Source organism: Schistocerca gregaria, chromosome 8 (genome assembly GCF_023897955.1).
Source record: "Schistocerca gregaria isolate iqSchGreg1 chromosome 8, iqSchGreg1.2, whole genome shotgun sequence".
NCBI lineage: Eukaryota > Metazoa > Arthropoda > Insecta > Orthoptera > Acrididae > Schistocerca > Schistocerca gregaria.
The window spans coordinates 328,523,515-328,540,529 of NC_064927.1; the positions used below are offsets into that span (position 1 = coordinate 328,523,515).

Sequence of the window (17,015 nt, forward strand, 5' to 3'; positions counted from 1 at the left end):
CTCTCATTGACACAAAACATAACTGTAGTACCTATGACCATGATTTGTTGGCAACATATTCGGCATTCAAACGTTATCATTATGTTTTGGAAGGCAGAAAATTTAAATATTCTCAGACCTCAAGTCATTAACATTTGCCTTTAAACAGCACCCAGAAAAGGTAATGCCCTCTCAACTGTGCCATCTGGAATTTCTCAGTCTGTTCACCACAGATATTCAATACCTTCCTGGAGGACAGAACATTGCTGCTGCTGTGTGTCCCAGAGTGGTGGACATCATCGCCAGCCAGAATTTTGCATGAAGACATTGCATAGATGCAAAGCAGAAACCCAGGAACTGACCAAAGTGAAAAATTCGGACTTCTGTCACTGTCAATTATCAAAAATTTCAAAACCTACAGACTCGCACTGATGTGAGCCAAAAATCGCACGTTTCAGACTTCCAAACGCATATATAAGTTCAATTTTTTATATACATATTATGCATGGATCTAGACACAAACTTCATCAGCTTTCCAATGCTGCTCATAATTTTCTTTGACTTTAATGGTTTGGTCACAAATAGTGTATTTGTAGACACAGATGCTATTTTTTATTACATCATTAATGCATATAAGACAAGCAAATTAATTACAGTCGTACTTTCCTAATTACATATATTTACTATTGATACCACTACTTTCACTATTTCATGATTTATTTATGAAAAAATCATTTTTCATATGCGGAATATATATACTGAATTGTTACTTAAAATACTAAGTATTCACAAAACCATAAAAATTTGGCAGCACTCACTGAATCTGTCCATTGACACTAGGAATAAATTGCTCAAGGTGTTACGGGCTTATTAATTTTTAAAAATCTTTTGTGTCTAAAACATTAAATAACTTGAGGGCACTTCTTTACTCATGCAACCAGTTTCATTAAGTTTTTGCTCAGAGTTTACATTTTTTAATATTTACTTCATTCACTCAATTCAGCCACGGTAGCTACCCTCGCAGCTCCATTCAAATTGCCTAGTTTTTCCCACCGTGTGTTCAGAGCCTCCATCTAGCTCACGTGCACTCAGGATTTCTAACACGTTGAGGCTTACAAATCATCACACCACGAAGGTGCTGCCACCTATTGTCAGAGCTTAGCTGGCCCAGCATGGCCTCGCAGCTCTCAAAACATGCTCTCTTGTCCGTCACAATACTCGCTGATTCAAAGGTCTGTTTAATTATTATGCAGATGACATCACTGCCATAAAGAAGTATTTCTGATGGCTGAATGAAAAGCATTATGCTACATTGATCCTGTGCAGCAGTCAACAAATTGAGATTCACTCAGATGATTACTCCCAATTCCTCCAGTCAGTCAATCGCTCTTAAACTATTTCTTTAAGGACTTAATGAAAAGCTGTCATGTCATTGAGCATAGTGTGAAAGAGCGACAAACAGGAAGTGTCAACAACATAGGGGTCACAGAAATAAAGGCCAGTACTTGTGAATACACCCATTTTTTGAAAATGTGACGTATGTACAACAGCACGTTTTGGGACTACATTATCCCATTAACAAGGCTGTAAAACAAGGAAACAAATCGTCACTCCACTATACTCCGTATATTGACAGTCACGTGTTATTTATTACGTAGTCTAAAATTCTAAGGTTACTTTATCATTAGGAATCATCAAAAGTAAAAATCCAGCATCACACATTGCTTGTCAAAAATGCAATATGCTTCCTTGAACATCTTGTGTTGGCACATAACACTTAACAAAATTCACTTATACACTAAAGGTAATCCCCTTCACATACCAAAGATAGTACTTTTAACTAATTACCTTCACCTGCATCTTCCTCTTGTAGCTGGCGTCTCTTCTCTCGATCACTGTAACAGGCTGAAAACAGCAGGTGACAGAAGGATAGTAATAATGTGGCCCACATAGTACATAATGTCTCATATTACTGTAGTCACTTTCAGTATTGCTTTTGAGATAATTGCAGTTGATGGCCAGTGTAGGTTTCATAATTCTATTCTGATGGTAGGTAATTAAACATTACATTCTGCACTTGGTTACAGTTCTTTCTATCCAGTTTTATAGCAGTAGACCTACATTTGCCGAAAAAATGAGCAAATGTTTAGTATGGCGAAAGGACAATTGACATAACAATTGCAGTATTAGTCACTACATTGTGTGGCGGAATAATTTCACCACAGCAACAGATATTTTTTAGACTGAGCAAAAAACACCACAGTTAATTAAGATTGTACAGTGGAATTAAGTTTGCACTCATTAACACCGTCTCTAGTGGCCTAGCTACGGCAAACTTTCCCCATATCAATCGACATTGGTTGCACGTGTGAATGCTAAATGCAGACTTTTTACATGAAATGCTGTGTCATTAGAGGTTGGGAAGGGGAAAAAAGCCAAACAATTGCAAAACAAAGGTTTAGGAGTCCATGACCTAGATTTCAATATTTCTAAAAATATCTTCTTCAGAAGGAGTGGGCCTTGTTACACCACTTAGATGAAGCTGAGTGGCTCTTGTCATACATAAAAGGACATAGTTCTGCTGCTGCTTTGGTACGTGGGAAGTCCTTTACGATTTTCACTTTTTCTATCAATGGTGAAATTCCTTGAAGTGATATATATCGCCAAAAACACGGTTTCTCACATTAATTGCAAGATGATGATTATCCATCTGTTGCAGATATGTTATATTTTGTTCTGGTGCTGAAGCAACAAGAATATCATCCAAACAGGAGTACACAAGAGGAAAATCATTTGAAATGCTATGAATAAATCATTGGGATGTTTGCACTGCGTGCATAGACCAAATGACATCACATGCCATGTTTTAAGACAGTAGCCAGATTACATTCAGTGTACATCAGAACAAATGGACAACTCTGTTTGCCCACTGGTCAAGGCTCTTGCCAACATAAAATCATAAAAAGAGTCAAAAGGATGAAGTATTTGCATAACTTAAGTATACACCATGCCAGAGACAACATGTCTCTGGCATGGTGTATAATTAAGTTATGCAAGTATCGTTTGACTCCTGTTATAATATTAGTTTGACAAGAGTCATTACCAGTGGGCGAATACAATTGTGCATTTATTCTGATGTGTGCTGAATGTAATGTGGCTGCTGTCTTAAGACATAGCATGTGATGTTTCTGGTTTTTATATCAATTTTATGTATGACAAGAGGTGCTCGGCTTCAGCTAATGTAATTTACCACTATGTAATGTAACAAGGCCCACTCCTGACGAAGATATTTTTAGAAGTATGGAAACCTAGATCAAGGGCTAATAAACCTTTGTTTTGCAACTAGTTGGCTGAATTTTTTTCCAGCCTCTTCAGATTTATACAGTTGCTGATTTGCAGCTATGTTTAAGATTTTGTTGCATCATTACTAGCTCATCCAAAATTCTTAAATACATAGATGTTACAATACTGCACCCGGGACTGACAATTTTAGTGAGAGATGGACTAGTTACAGACTTGTGTAAGACCGTAATGTGATCTTGGAAAATATATAATGTTTTGATATTTGGCTAGTTTAGAATTTGCTGTTTTGAGTGGACTATGTTACTTAACTGTTTTCTGATTTATTAAAAATGTTGAAGGTAAGTAAATTATATAAGTATATGGAACACTGTTTTGCTTCTGTGTTGGGAATAACTTAACTACAAGGATGACATCCAACTTAAAAATAATTTTATGTTATGATAAATTATGCAACATCTTAACTAAAGGCTTAATCAATTAATAATGGGTATTAGCAGATTTGGAAAAAAATATAGTAACAAAAGTACAGTGTTAGTTCAGAATCTAGGAAGCACTGAGGCAAAAAATGCAACAGAAATTGAGGGTCCAAACTTTCAGGTCAGTTATTTCATAAGTTAGTAAGCTCCAGGTAATGTAAAGTATTTTCTCAGAAAGAGTGAAATGTCTACTTTGAAATGTTTTTCCTTTATGTACTAAAGCATGATTTTTTTTAGTTAGCCATAACTTTTAGTTAAGTTCATAATAAAATTTAATTGCATTATGGAAATCAGTAAGTCCATTATAATCAACCAGATAAAAAATTTAAATGGACCTTTACTTCAATAACATCTTGACATATTCCTATTCTTTTCTTGTCACATATACACCTGTATTGCAAATATGAGGAGTATTCAATAAATAATGCAACAATTCTTTTTTCTGAAAGCAGGTTGGTTTTATTTAAGATTTCAGCACACCATGTCATTCGCCATTCTTTTGGCTATAAATTTCTATTTTTCAACATACTTTCCATTCAGTAAAACGGCCGTATGCCGCCTTACTGGGAGGGCGTGTATACCTGCTTGGTACCACTCTAATAGTTGATGACGGTGCCAATGTCTAGCTGCAGCAATAAGTTCCCTACTATCAATGTATTGCTCCCTGTGGAGTGCATCCTTCGTCGAGCCAAAAAGGTGGAAGCTCCTTACAGTCTTCCATTACGCGGTAACTCAGTGGTCACACACCTTTGAATATCCCAACTGGTGCACAAGTGTATCAGCACCACCAACAAAGGTGTTTGTGATCCATGGACCATCTTGAATGAGTGTGTCCTTCCAAGAGTTTCTGCTGTTTGCTGCTGGCCAGCTCCTAGGAAATTTGACAGGTTTGTATGATCTTGTCGCATTGGGTAACAGAAGAAATATTGAATTTAATTGATGAAAGGAGAAAGTATAAAAATGCAGTAAATGAAGCAGGCAAAAAGGAATACAAACGTCTCAAAAATGAGATCGACAGGAAGTGCAAAATGGCTAAACAGGGATGGCTAGAGGACAAATGTAAGGATGTAGAAGCTTATCTCACTAGGGGAAAGATAGATACTGCCTACAGGAAAATTAAAGAGACCTTTGGAGAGAAGAGAACCACGTGTATGAATATCAAGAGCTCAGATGGCAGCCCAGTTCTAAGCAAAGAAGGGAAGGCAGAAAGGTGGAAGGAGTATATAGAAGGTTTATACAAGGGCGATGTACTTGAGGACAATATTATGGAAATGGAAGAGGATGTAGATGAAGACGAAATGGGCGATACGATACTGCTTGAAGAGTTTGACAGAGCACTGAAAGACCTGAGTCGAAACAAGGCCCCCGGAGTAGACAACATTCCATTAGAACTACTGACGGCCTTGGGACAACCAGTCCTGACAAAACTCTACCAGCTGGTGAGCAAGATGTATGAGACAGGCGAAATACCCTCAGACTTCAAGAAGAATATAATAATTCCAATCCCAAAGAAAGCAGGTGCTGACAGATGTGAAAATTACCGAACTATCAGTTTAATAAGCCACGGCTGCAAAATACTAACGCGAATTCTTTACAGACGAATGGAAAAACTGGTAGATGCAGACCTCGGGGAGGATCAGTTTGGATTCCGTAGAAATGTTGGAACACGTGAGGCAATACTGACCTTACAACTTATCTTAGAAGAAAGATTAAGAAAAGGCAAACCTACGTTTCTAGCATTTGTAGACTTAGAGAAAGCTTTTGACAATGTTGACTGGAATACTCTTTTTCAAATTCTAAAGATGGCAGGGGTAAAATACAGGGAGCGAAAGGCTATTTATAATCTGTACAGAAACCAGATGGCAGTCATAAGAGTCGAGGGGCATGAAAGGGAAGCAGTGGTTGGGAAAGGAGTGAGACAGGGTTGTAGCCTCTCCCCGATGTTATTCAATCTGTATATTGAGCAAGCAGTAAAGGAAACAAATGAAAAATTTGGAGTAGGTATTAAAATTCATGGAGACGAAGTAAAAACTTTGAGGTTCGCCGATGACATTGTAATTCTGTCAGAGACGGCAAAGGACTTGGAAGAGCAGTTGAACGGAATGGACAGTGTCTTGAAAGGAGGATATAAGATGAACATTAACAAAAGCAAAACGAGGATAATGGAATGTAGTCAAATTAAATCGGGTGATGCTGAGGGAATTAGATTAGGAAATGAGACACTTAAAGTAGTAAAGGAGTTTTGCTATTTAGGAAGTAAAATAACTGATGATGGTCGAAGTAGAGAGGATATAAAATGTAGACTGGCAATGGCAAGGAAAGCGTTTCTGAAGAAGAGAAATTTGTTAACATCGAATATAGATTTATGTATCAGGAAGTCGTTTCTGAAAGTATTTGTTTGGAGTGTAGCCATGTATGGAAGTGAAACATGGACGATAACTAGTTTGGACAAGAAGAGAATAGAAGCTTTCGAAATGTGGTGCTACAGAAGAATACTGAAGATAAGGTGGATAGATCACGTAACTAATGAGGAGGTATTGAATAGGATTGGGGAGAAGAGAAGTTTGTGGCACAACTTGACTAGAAGAAGGGATCGGTTGGTAGGACATGTTTTGAGGCATCAAGGGATCACAAATTTAGCATTGGAGGGCAGCGTGGAGGGTAAAAATCGTAGAGGGAGACAGAGAGATGAGTACACTAAGCAGATTCAGAAGGATGTAGGTTGCAGTAGGTACTGGGAGATGAAGCAGCTTGCACAGGATAGAGTAGCATGGAGAGCTGCATCAAACCAGTCTCAGGACTGAAGACAACAACAACAACGTCGCATTGATGTCAGATGCCTCACCATGTTTTATTTTCCACCGCCGGGTCTCTGTAAACATTCTGGAAGAACCTGTTAATATCTATGATGCTCTGGTTTTACGCCAAAAGGATCTCAATGACAGCTCTCTGCTAGGAACGTACCTCCACCACAGAATCCATTATGAAGACTACGTATAGTGCCGCCATCTATTGGAACTTCATGAAACTATAGGAGCTGAAGTATTCCACAATGTTCCACAAGAAATTCCACATTTTTCAATCAGCATTGGCCAAGAAAAAAGTGTTGAATTATTTATTGACTGTCCCTTATAGAACAAAAAATCAGGGAAAAAATTGTTATTCTTTGGGAGTATAAAACATAACAGAGGGGCAGTTTCCAAGTAGTTAAATACCATATCGTACTGGAATGTATGTATCCCAGCTGCCACTGATGCTACTGTTTTCAGTAAAATCTTTGCATGTTTATTTGTGAAGCCGTATCAGTCTTAAAAACGTATATTGTGCCTTAAAGACTTACGTCGACTAAGCAGATTAGGTTGGTGCCTGCTTCTCAATGAGGTGGTCACTAAAATGGGCTCAGAAATGGACCTTGCACACTTCAGTCACTTTATTTAACAAGCTGAGTCACTCCTCTCATAAAGTGCAAGCACTGTATTTTCTCAAAATTAGACAGTAATCACATTTTTTCTTCGAAGTGTATTCCGTTGAGGCTGTCTGTGGTGCTTCTTAATGAATGCTGTTCAATTCTTAGGGTGCTTCACCACTGCTGATTAATCAGACATTATGCTCTTTAAACCTTAGTTTAAGTTCTTCCTGTTTGACCCACATACTTCAACTCATAGTCCTGACAATTTATTTTGTAAAGTGCTTTCCCTATCTTGTTCCCACTTGTGCCAGTCTCATGCTTCAACCTCAGCTGTAGTTGGTTGTCAGTTCTGAATACAATATTAACTGCTTTGTTGTTAAATGTATGAGATAACATCCTAATATGGCATCACTATATTTCTGTAGACTTGCCTTGTTTTATTGATTTGTGCCCCACTGCTGCCTCAAACATATCTATCACATGATCACCAAACCCGTTTTCTACCACTTGGTCTAAATGTTTCCATTTCTTTGTCTTTATTCTTAGGCATTAGTTGTTCTATGTCTATGGGTGTGGATGTCATCTTAAAATTTACTGCATTTGTAAGTGAAGGTTTGCTACTCCTATTTCAAGTATGTTATTATTGTTCCTGATCATCAAATCAAGATTATTTAAAAAGTCATGGCACTCGTGCTCTACTGTGAATACTATATTCTTATGCATCTTGGGGGCTGGGAAACATAAACTGCAGTACAGTACGATCTTTGGTTGATGAACCAGTTGTCTTTCATGTATGTCTAAGCTTTGTGAAAGTTTTATGTGGCAACATGAATTTTCCATGAAAGAGTTTTTTTATGTTTTGGAAAAAGCATTAAGTGACTGTATCAGTTTAGTGTTCCTTGATGGCATCATTTGAGCAGAGTTTCAACAATCATATTCAGGCCCCCACAAGGTGCTCAGATGGGGGAACAAACATTCTCTTCCCTATTTAACGGTAAACCAACAACAGTCTCTGTCCAGCACCTCAAGCTAACTTGGAAGCTGCAGTACCAGGAAGAGGGGGGGCAACTTGCCATCACTAGAAGATTCTACATCTGCATGTACTACAACTGAAATGGGTCTTTGGTCTGACTGTTCTTCCCTCTGAGAAGAATTCAACTTAGACACCCTGTCACAATCACCACATATCGCCAATGGCAGACCACACTATTTTTGCTAAGACCTACCTCTTGCCCCTTGCCCCCTCCCCATTCCTCTTTCATACAATATTATGTTCAGCAGTAGTGACACACATGTGTCCTATCCCTTGTGCTCAACACTTAAAGGGAGAAGGAGGTCTCTGGCAAGATCTCAATATGGATATACAAAATTGATACTAAGAACAATTTAAAAGTAGATACGTTTGGACTTTGAACGTCTTTGTTCTCCTCTCTTCATTAATGTTGTGCCATTTACTTGTGTTGCTGAAGCATGTGTCGCATTGTGGATTCACTTACGTAAGAGAATGGTACAATTTGTGGTAACAGTGCCCGCAAATTAGTCTGCGTACTCACCATTACAAATTACCCCACATATTTTATCAGTTGCTAGTCCAGAAACTTTCTTTCCAGAAATAACTGTGTGAGGTTTCGGATTATTAACCTACAGAAGATACTCCAAACATAATTGGATATGAGGTAAATTTCATATCGTGTTCTGTTTTGAGGGATTTTAAATTCTTGATCTAAATGCAATGCCCCTACGATTCCTTCTCTTCTGCATGTGAATTTTGCCACTGTTCTTTGTGTGTTACTCATGGTATGAACCTCACTGGTATGTAATGCATATTTCCCATTTCTCAGATTTTTTCAGGTCTGGAGAACTCATGTTTAAAGCAGTACTTGAAAAATTGGAAATCCAACTAAAAGAAACTACCAGGATGATTGACAGTGAGAAGAGAGCATTGAATAAATTAAATAAAAAACTACAAAGGTATTTGGTTATCACATATTATAGAATTAACTACATGTTACCTGAGTGTAATTACGCTTTAAGTAATTTCACTCTTATTATTGTCATCTTTCTGTTTGTTCTTAATACAGCTGAATCCGTTGTTCAGTGCTGTTGTGATTTGGCTGTATATAATGTCTGTGGATCTTACTTTGCAATCTTAAGTGTACAGCAACATAGTAGATTTCAATGTAACACATCACATTTTTCTAGTTTAAATTTCAGTCTTTTTTGCATTTTTACTGTTATGTGCAAAATGGCTAAACAGGGATGGCTAGAGGACAAATGTAAGGATGTAGAAGCTTATCTCACTAGGGGTAAGATAGATACTGCCTACAGGAAAATTAAAGAGACCTTTGGAGAGAAGAGAACCACGTGTATCAATATCAAGAGCTCAGATGGCAGCCCAGTTCTAAGCAAAGAAGGGAAGGCAGAAAGGTGGAAGGAGTATATAGAAGGTTTATACAAGGGCGATGTACTTGAGGACAATATTATGGAAATGGAAGAGGATGTAGATGAAGACGAAATGGGAGATACGATACTGCTTGAAGAGTTTGACAGAGCACTGAAAGACCTGAGTCGAAACAAGGCCCCCGGAGTAGACAACATTCCATTAGAACTACTGACGGCCTTGGGACAACCAGTCCTGACAAAACTCTACCAGCTGGTGAGCAAGATATATGAGACAGGTGAAATACCCTCAGACTTCAAGAAGAATATAATAATTCCAATCCCAAAGAAAGCAGGTGCTGACAGATGTGAAAATTACCGAACTATCAGTTTAATAAGCCACGGCTGCAAAATACTAACGCGAATTCTTTACAGACGAATGGAAAAACTGGTAGATGCAGACCTCGGGGAGGATCAGTTTGGATTCCGTAGAAATGTTGGAACACGTGAGGCAATACTGACCTTACGACTTATCTTAGAAGAAAGATTAAGAAAAGGCAAACCTACGTTTCTAGCATTTGTAGACTTAGAGAAATACAGGGGTAAAATACAGGGAGCGAAAGGCTATTTATAATTTGTACAGAAACCAGATGGCAGTCATAAGAGTCGAGGGGCATGAAAGGGAAGCAGTGGTTGGGAAAGGAGTGAGACAGGGTTGTAGCCTCTCCCCGATGTTATTCAATCTGTATATTGAGCAAGCAGTAAAGGAAACAAATGAAAAATTTGGAGTAGGTATTAAAATTCATGGAGACGAAGTAAAAACTTTGAGGTTCTCCGATGACATTGTAATTCTGTCAGAGACGGCAAAGGACTTGGAAGAGCAGTTGAACGGAATGGACAGTGTCTTGAAAGGAGGATATAAGATGAACATTAACAAAAGCAAAACGAGGATAATGGAATGTAGTCAAATTAAATCGGGTGATGCTGAGGGAATTAGATTAGGAAATGAGACACTTAAAGTAGTAAAGGAGTTTTGCTATTTAGGAAGTAAAATAACTGATGATGGTCGAAGTAGAGAGGATATAAAATGTAGACTGGCAATGACAAGGAAAGCGTTTCTGAAGAAGAGAAATTGTTAACATCGAGTATAGATTTAAGTGTCAGGAAGTCTTTTCTGAAAGTATTTGTATGGAGTGTAGCCATGTATGGAAGTGAAACATGGACGATAACTAGTTTGGACAAGAAGAGAATAGAAGCTTTCGAAATGTGGTGCTACAGAAGAATACTGAAGATAAGGTGGATAGATCACGTAACTAATGAGGAGTTATTGAATAGGATTGGGGAGAAGAGAAATTTGTGGCACAACTTGACTAGAAGAAGGGATCGGTTGGTAGGACATGTTTTGAGGCATCAAGGGATCACAAATTTAGCATTGGAGGGCAGCGTGGAGGGTAAAAATCGTAGAGGGAGACCGAGAGATGAGTACACTAAGCAGATTCAGAAGGATGTAGGTTGCAGTAGGTACTGGGAGATGAAGCAGCTTGCACAGGATAGAGTAGCATGGAGAGCTGCATCAAACCAGTCTCAGGACGGAAGACAACAACAACAACAACAACAACAACAACTGTTATGTTGCAACAGTTTGTAATGCAGGAAATGTCATAACTAGAGATCAGATAAAAACCTTAAAATGTGCATGAAAAGTGTCAAAATATGCAAGATCAAATAATAAAAACATGATGATTACTGCATGTATTATATGTCAGTCGAACCTGTGCATATCAGTTAAGAGGAAGAGGACCGGCCATGTGAAAAATCAGTACATATATAACACTGATTTCCGAAAATGATTACTTTCTGATTGAGGTTAGGAAGAACGCCTTTCTAAGATTATTTTCCAGAAATTTGTGAAATGGGGATGCGTACCATGTTTAAAGAATTATTCCTTCTTTGCTGTTTGTGTTGGTAACAAGCAGATGCGATGCGAAGGTGTTGCAGCGAAACAATCTATATGTACAGGACGAACTTAGAGATGTATCACAGGTAGAGCGGCATGCTCAAAAATTCCGTGATATTTTATTTAAAAGGCAATATACAAGCATGAATTTTTTTGAACAGCATTGACTTTTAATTAATACTATTTAACCAAAGCATCATTTAAAAATTATTTTACATTTTTCTACTATTGTAAACATAAACGACGCAGTACTGTTCCAAATGTTTGGTAGTAAGATTGTGTGTTAGATCACTCAGAACATTTTTATAAGCAGAAAAGGACCATTGTACATCAACTGAGGTAACTGGGCAGTATTTGAATTTGGGTGCTATGTTGGCACAGTAAAAGTTCACCCATCCCCTTAATAAAACTATCAATCTGGCATAATGGTTCAAAGCCTGGGTTATTGTTTAAAATGTTTCCAAACTTTTCTTTCAATTTTGTTGGGAATACGTCTGGCAATAAATAGTTCACTAGAGTAATTTTATTCATTAACTGATCAGATGCATTCAACGCCAAATCTTGAGTTTCAAGCTTTTTAATACTTGCAGGAATATGGGATAAAGCTCCCTTGCACTGGCAAACTGCCAAAGTATCTGCACTATCAAAATCGTTTAGTACCACTCTAATGGCCTCGAAATGATAATTTTAAAACGAGACAGCTTCAACCCACATACCCCAGTAAGCTACTACTGATTTTGGAGTTAAACATACATTTTGTACTTTATCTTTGTAGTCCTGATGTGAATACAAGTCTTTAGAAACACTTTCTCTGTGGATGAAATCAGTTCATTTACATTCACAAACTTTGAATGTACTTCTTCAGCAAGGCGATGTACTCCATGAGCAAAGAACATCACATGAATCAAATTGGGATAAAATAGGGATCTTGCTGCTTTAACGTATAGGGATCAGCACTTGAAATAAACACAAACACCCTTTCATCTGCAGAAGATTCTGGAAATATTTTTCTAATGCTCTCATTCACAAATACAGCTATCGTAAAATGATCAAGCTCTTTGCATGCCACTAAATATGAAGGAGGCGGCTCTTCTTTTAAACCACCAACTATTAAATTTGCAACGTAACGGCCTCAGATGTCTGTAGTTTAATCAACTGAAATCCAGAAATGCTGTCCTCGAGTTCATTGTGTATTTTTTCCAGAACATTTACGTAAATTGTCGGTATGTAATTTTTACGCACTGTTGATCCATCTGATTTTAAGTTTATGAAGAGGAATATTGCTTGCAGTGAATGATTCACTGAGATCCATGTTAAACTGACTTTTTGGTTACCTTCGGACAAATCCATGCTACAGCAGCTTGCTGTTGTCAGAAGTTATCATAGTCCTTTCTTACGAATTCCTGTGACTTGTCTTGACATGCTTGTCTGTTTGAAACTTTTTTTCCACAAAACATTTTTCTCACAAACTCAACAATATAGAAAAATTCCGTCCTATATAAATGTTCCATGATGATCAGCTATCCACGAAACGCCATTTCATTTTTCAGGCCGCATGGCGCCCAACCCGTCACACACTACATGTCATAAAAACGTTCAGTTGTGTACAAGTAATGGAAAGCTAAGCGGAGGTGCGACTAAAGGCTTGTGTAGTTTAATTTAATTGTTGCCGACGTGTATGGTATGACAGAGGAGGGGGGGGATTAACCGAGGGGTGTGGGCACAGCAACGTTGACTTTGAGCCCCTGTTCCTGTTTCTCTTCTGTAATGATTTCACTAGGCAGTGACCTCTCCGTTAGCGATTTGACACAGTTCTAGGTCATGGTCAGCCTGTGAGACATCAAAGCTAAATTGAGCTAGAGGCTGCCCGTCTAAAGTTTTGAAATATTGTTGACATAGAGGGAAAATATGCTGGAAAGGAACCAAATATGCAACCTGAAAATGCATGTAATCTGGTCTCCAGTCATAACAGTATCCGTATGCAGTCATCCCGCTTCCAGCATTATGGTGCACCCACTTTCTCAGCCAGAATGTCCATTACAATGTATGCACAATGTTTCCAGCACATCTTGCTCTTTTTTTTGTGCTGTCAACTGTTATTCGATTTATTGACTTGTGACTCTTTTCTGTGGGTATTTCTGAAATGCAAAGTGTATGCTAAAAGGGCAAAAAGTATTAAGGACTTGACAAACAACATTCATGCCACATAACAAGACCACTCTTCACAAGGTTATGATGACTGTGTCTTTATGCTGGAAATAACATCACCAACAGTGATGGACACAAAGAGGACATAATTTATAAGAAAAATGACATGTCTAATGAAATGCTATGAAGTGTTCTTTAGAATAGTGCACACTAATAATGTTCAAATAAGGTATTTATTTTTGCCGCACTGTGTCGTTTAGAGAATGGTGGTTCAAATCCCCGTTCAGCCTTCTAGAGTTAGGTTTACTATGATTCTCCTAAATCACTTAGGGTGAATGCCAGGATGATATTTTTAAAAGGACAAGCCGATTTCCTCCCCAGTATAAGTATAGCCTGTATTGTGCCCCCACTCACCTTGACCCCCCCCCCCCCCCCCCCCCCCCCGCCCCCAAGGGATTACAATTATCTTAGGAGTGCTTGCAAGGGTGCCACTATTTCTTTCAGTTTGACTTAATCTCCATCAGGCATCCTATTCTATGGCAACTTGTCTGTACTTCAAGTTATTAAATTTCACTTTTTTACAATTCTGCGCTCTTTCATTTATTTACAAATGGTCTCCATAGCCAGCTTTAACCTCCACTTTATTTTTAAAATGTCTTGGTATGCAAGCCGTTTGGAAAGGGCCACCCAATAACCAGTATGGTAGCCAGTCCATGTGGGTTTTCATGCACTCACATGAGGATAGCCTCCTGATTAAATGATGAGTATTTGCACCCTTTCTTCCTGAAGAATGTCTAGATTTATGTGTGTTTCTTGTTCGGGACATGACGCCAGGCAGAATCTTCCATACCAAGTGGCTGTTGTTTAGGTGGGATGCCGGCACCCATGGAGAGGGCCCCCAGAGTTGGGGACACAATGGCAGACTAATCACAGTTAGGAAAATTAAGCTGAACCATTATCACAGAGGCATTCAATTACTTCAACATCGAAGGATATAAACCCCAATATGTTTCTATCAGTAGGTACAAATCAAGCTTATTTTCGCAAGTACTTTTTTTTGTGCCTATCTGCAACTTAGCGTCTCTGCTTTATGGTGAGTAGCAACTTTCCTTCCGTAACATTGTTACATTCCATCCTGGATTTTCCATTGTTTGATAAATGTAGAAATAATTCATGTTGGCTTCAGTAAGCTGCAACAAACTTGGGGAAATCCTAGTAGCAATTACGCCTCACAAAAACCTAATAATGGTGAAGGAAATAATCTTACACAGGGACCTTATATTTCAAATAAATGATGATTTATCTGCTAGTTGGGAATGCCATGGTGTCCATTGTTCTGGTGCAGTGAGGACCTGTTATTGCTATGGTCTGCTGTCCCAGGATAGGTTTGATGCAGCTGTCCATGCTAGTCTATTCTGTGCAAGACTTTCCATCTCTGCATAACCACTACAACCCTCCCAACAGTCCTTCACCCCACCTACCACCACCACAACATCTCTTCAATACAAAACTGACAACTCCGTGTTCCCTTAGGACGTTTCCTTCTTTTAGTCAGGTTTTGCTGTAAATTTCCAAAATTCTAATCAGTACCTCTTAATTAGTTATTCAGTCTACCCATCCAATCTTGAGAATTCTTCTGCAGAACCACATTTCAAAAACTTTCGTTCACTTCTTATCTGCTTATCATCTGTGTTCCATATCTGTACAAAGCTACTACTCTTCAGAAAACACTTCCTGACACTGTCAACAAGTTTCCCGTTTTCAGAAACGATTATTTCTGTTGCCAGCCTGCATTTTGATCCTCTCTACTTCAGTCAGTGATTTTAATACCTATGTAGCAGAACTAATCTATTAATTTTGCTGTTTCATCTCATAATATAATTCTTTCCATATCGCCTTATTTATTTCGACTGAATTCCATTTCCCTTGCTTTACTTCTGCTGGTGTTACTATCACACTCTCGTTTCAACACTTTGGCAATTCCATTCAATTAATCTTCCAGCTTCTTTGCTGTCTCTGACACAATTACAATGCCATCAGCGAACCTCGAAGTTTTTATTTCTTCTCTCCTTTCTGAACTTTTTCTGGGTTTCCTTTACTGCTTGCTCATTGTGCAGATTGAATAACACTGGGGAAAGGTTATGCCCCTGTCTTAATCCCTCCTCAACTATCACTTCCCTTTCATGTCCGTTGAGTCTTCTAACTGCTGCCTTTCATCCCCTGTATTTTATCCTTGATACCTTCAGAACTTTACAGAGAGTGTTTCAGTGAACACTGCGAAAAGCTTTCTGTAAATCCAAATCTTGAGAAACATAGATTTGCATTTCCATAACCCTTCTTCTAAGGGAAGTCATAGGATCAGTAATGCCTCATATCAGCATTTTCTGAGCCCATACTGTCTCCCCTGAGGACACCATCTACCAGTTTTTCTATTCTTCTGTAATTCCCTTTAGTATTTTTCAGTCATGACTTACTAACCCTTTCACTGCTGTACACTTGTATACACAAGCTGCTTGGGTTTTCCTGCAGTCCTGTGGATATCTGAATGCATCTTGAGCTTCCGAACTTTGTGCTGCAGATGAGGTACTTGCATAGCTCTGTGAACAAGAGAGTTGAGTATTTATCATACAACATATGTCTCACTGTATGCTATCATTTGCAAAAAAACTCGTTTAAAATGTACAAAAAGAAATTGTTTACATTACTTTTTTATCTTCATTTCCTGTGTAGCTTACTATCTAAACCACTCATCTCTGATGTCACCATTTCTCATCATCATCATCATCATCATCATTTTCTGGGAAGTCATTCCACAACAAATAGCCTAATTTCGGAACATTGTCCTCTTCAACCATCACTGATATCAATGAAATTTTATGTGAAAAATGTGTATTGTCTAAGTGATTGTGTAAATGTATGTGCATTTTCTCTTTCTGACAAAGGCTATGGCCAATAATTTAGTTGTGAGAGCGTGATTGTCTTTTCTATGTGCCTGTCTGTGGCTCAGCAATCGTCTTTATGGTGAGTTGCTACCTATCCTCATTAGTATTGTTTCTCATAGTATTTGCGCAAGTTATCTGTTGCATGGGTGATCACCATGGTCTCATTTCATCAACATGGTGTCTGTGACACGTGAATAGCTGGCCACATGAGTGGACTTCCATGATGGGTTAAAACCACAGGCCATTTCTGAGGTCGTGTCTAACGGATCTGTCTGCCGATATGAAGCCCATAGTTTCCCACCAATGTGCAGGCCCTGAGTGTCAGACCTAGCTCACCGATCTGCTTGCATTTCTTTCTAGAGACCTACTTTTTTCTGGAGTTATTTCTGAAACCAGTGAAGGTATTTTAAAACTGTCTTGCA

The 17,015-nt window shown here is 38.4% G+C and overlaps 1 protein-coding gene across 1 annotated transcript in view; it reads left to right on the plus strand.

Moving 5' to 3' along the window:
* The window catches only part of LOC126284256 (uncharacterized), a 92,042-nt gene that overhangs the window by 47,452 nt on the left and 27,575 nt on the right, over positions 1-17,015 (plus strand). Inside the window, exon 3 of the mRNA XM_049983057.1 lies at positions 9,009-9,138. Within this exon, the coding sequence (XP_049839014.1) occupies positions 9,009-9,138 (130 nt within the window). The remainder of the gene's footprint in view (positions 1-9,008; positions 9,139-17,015) is intronic.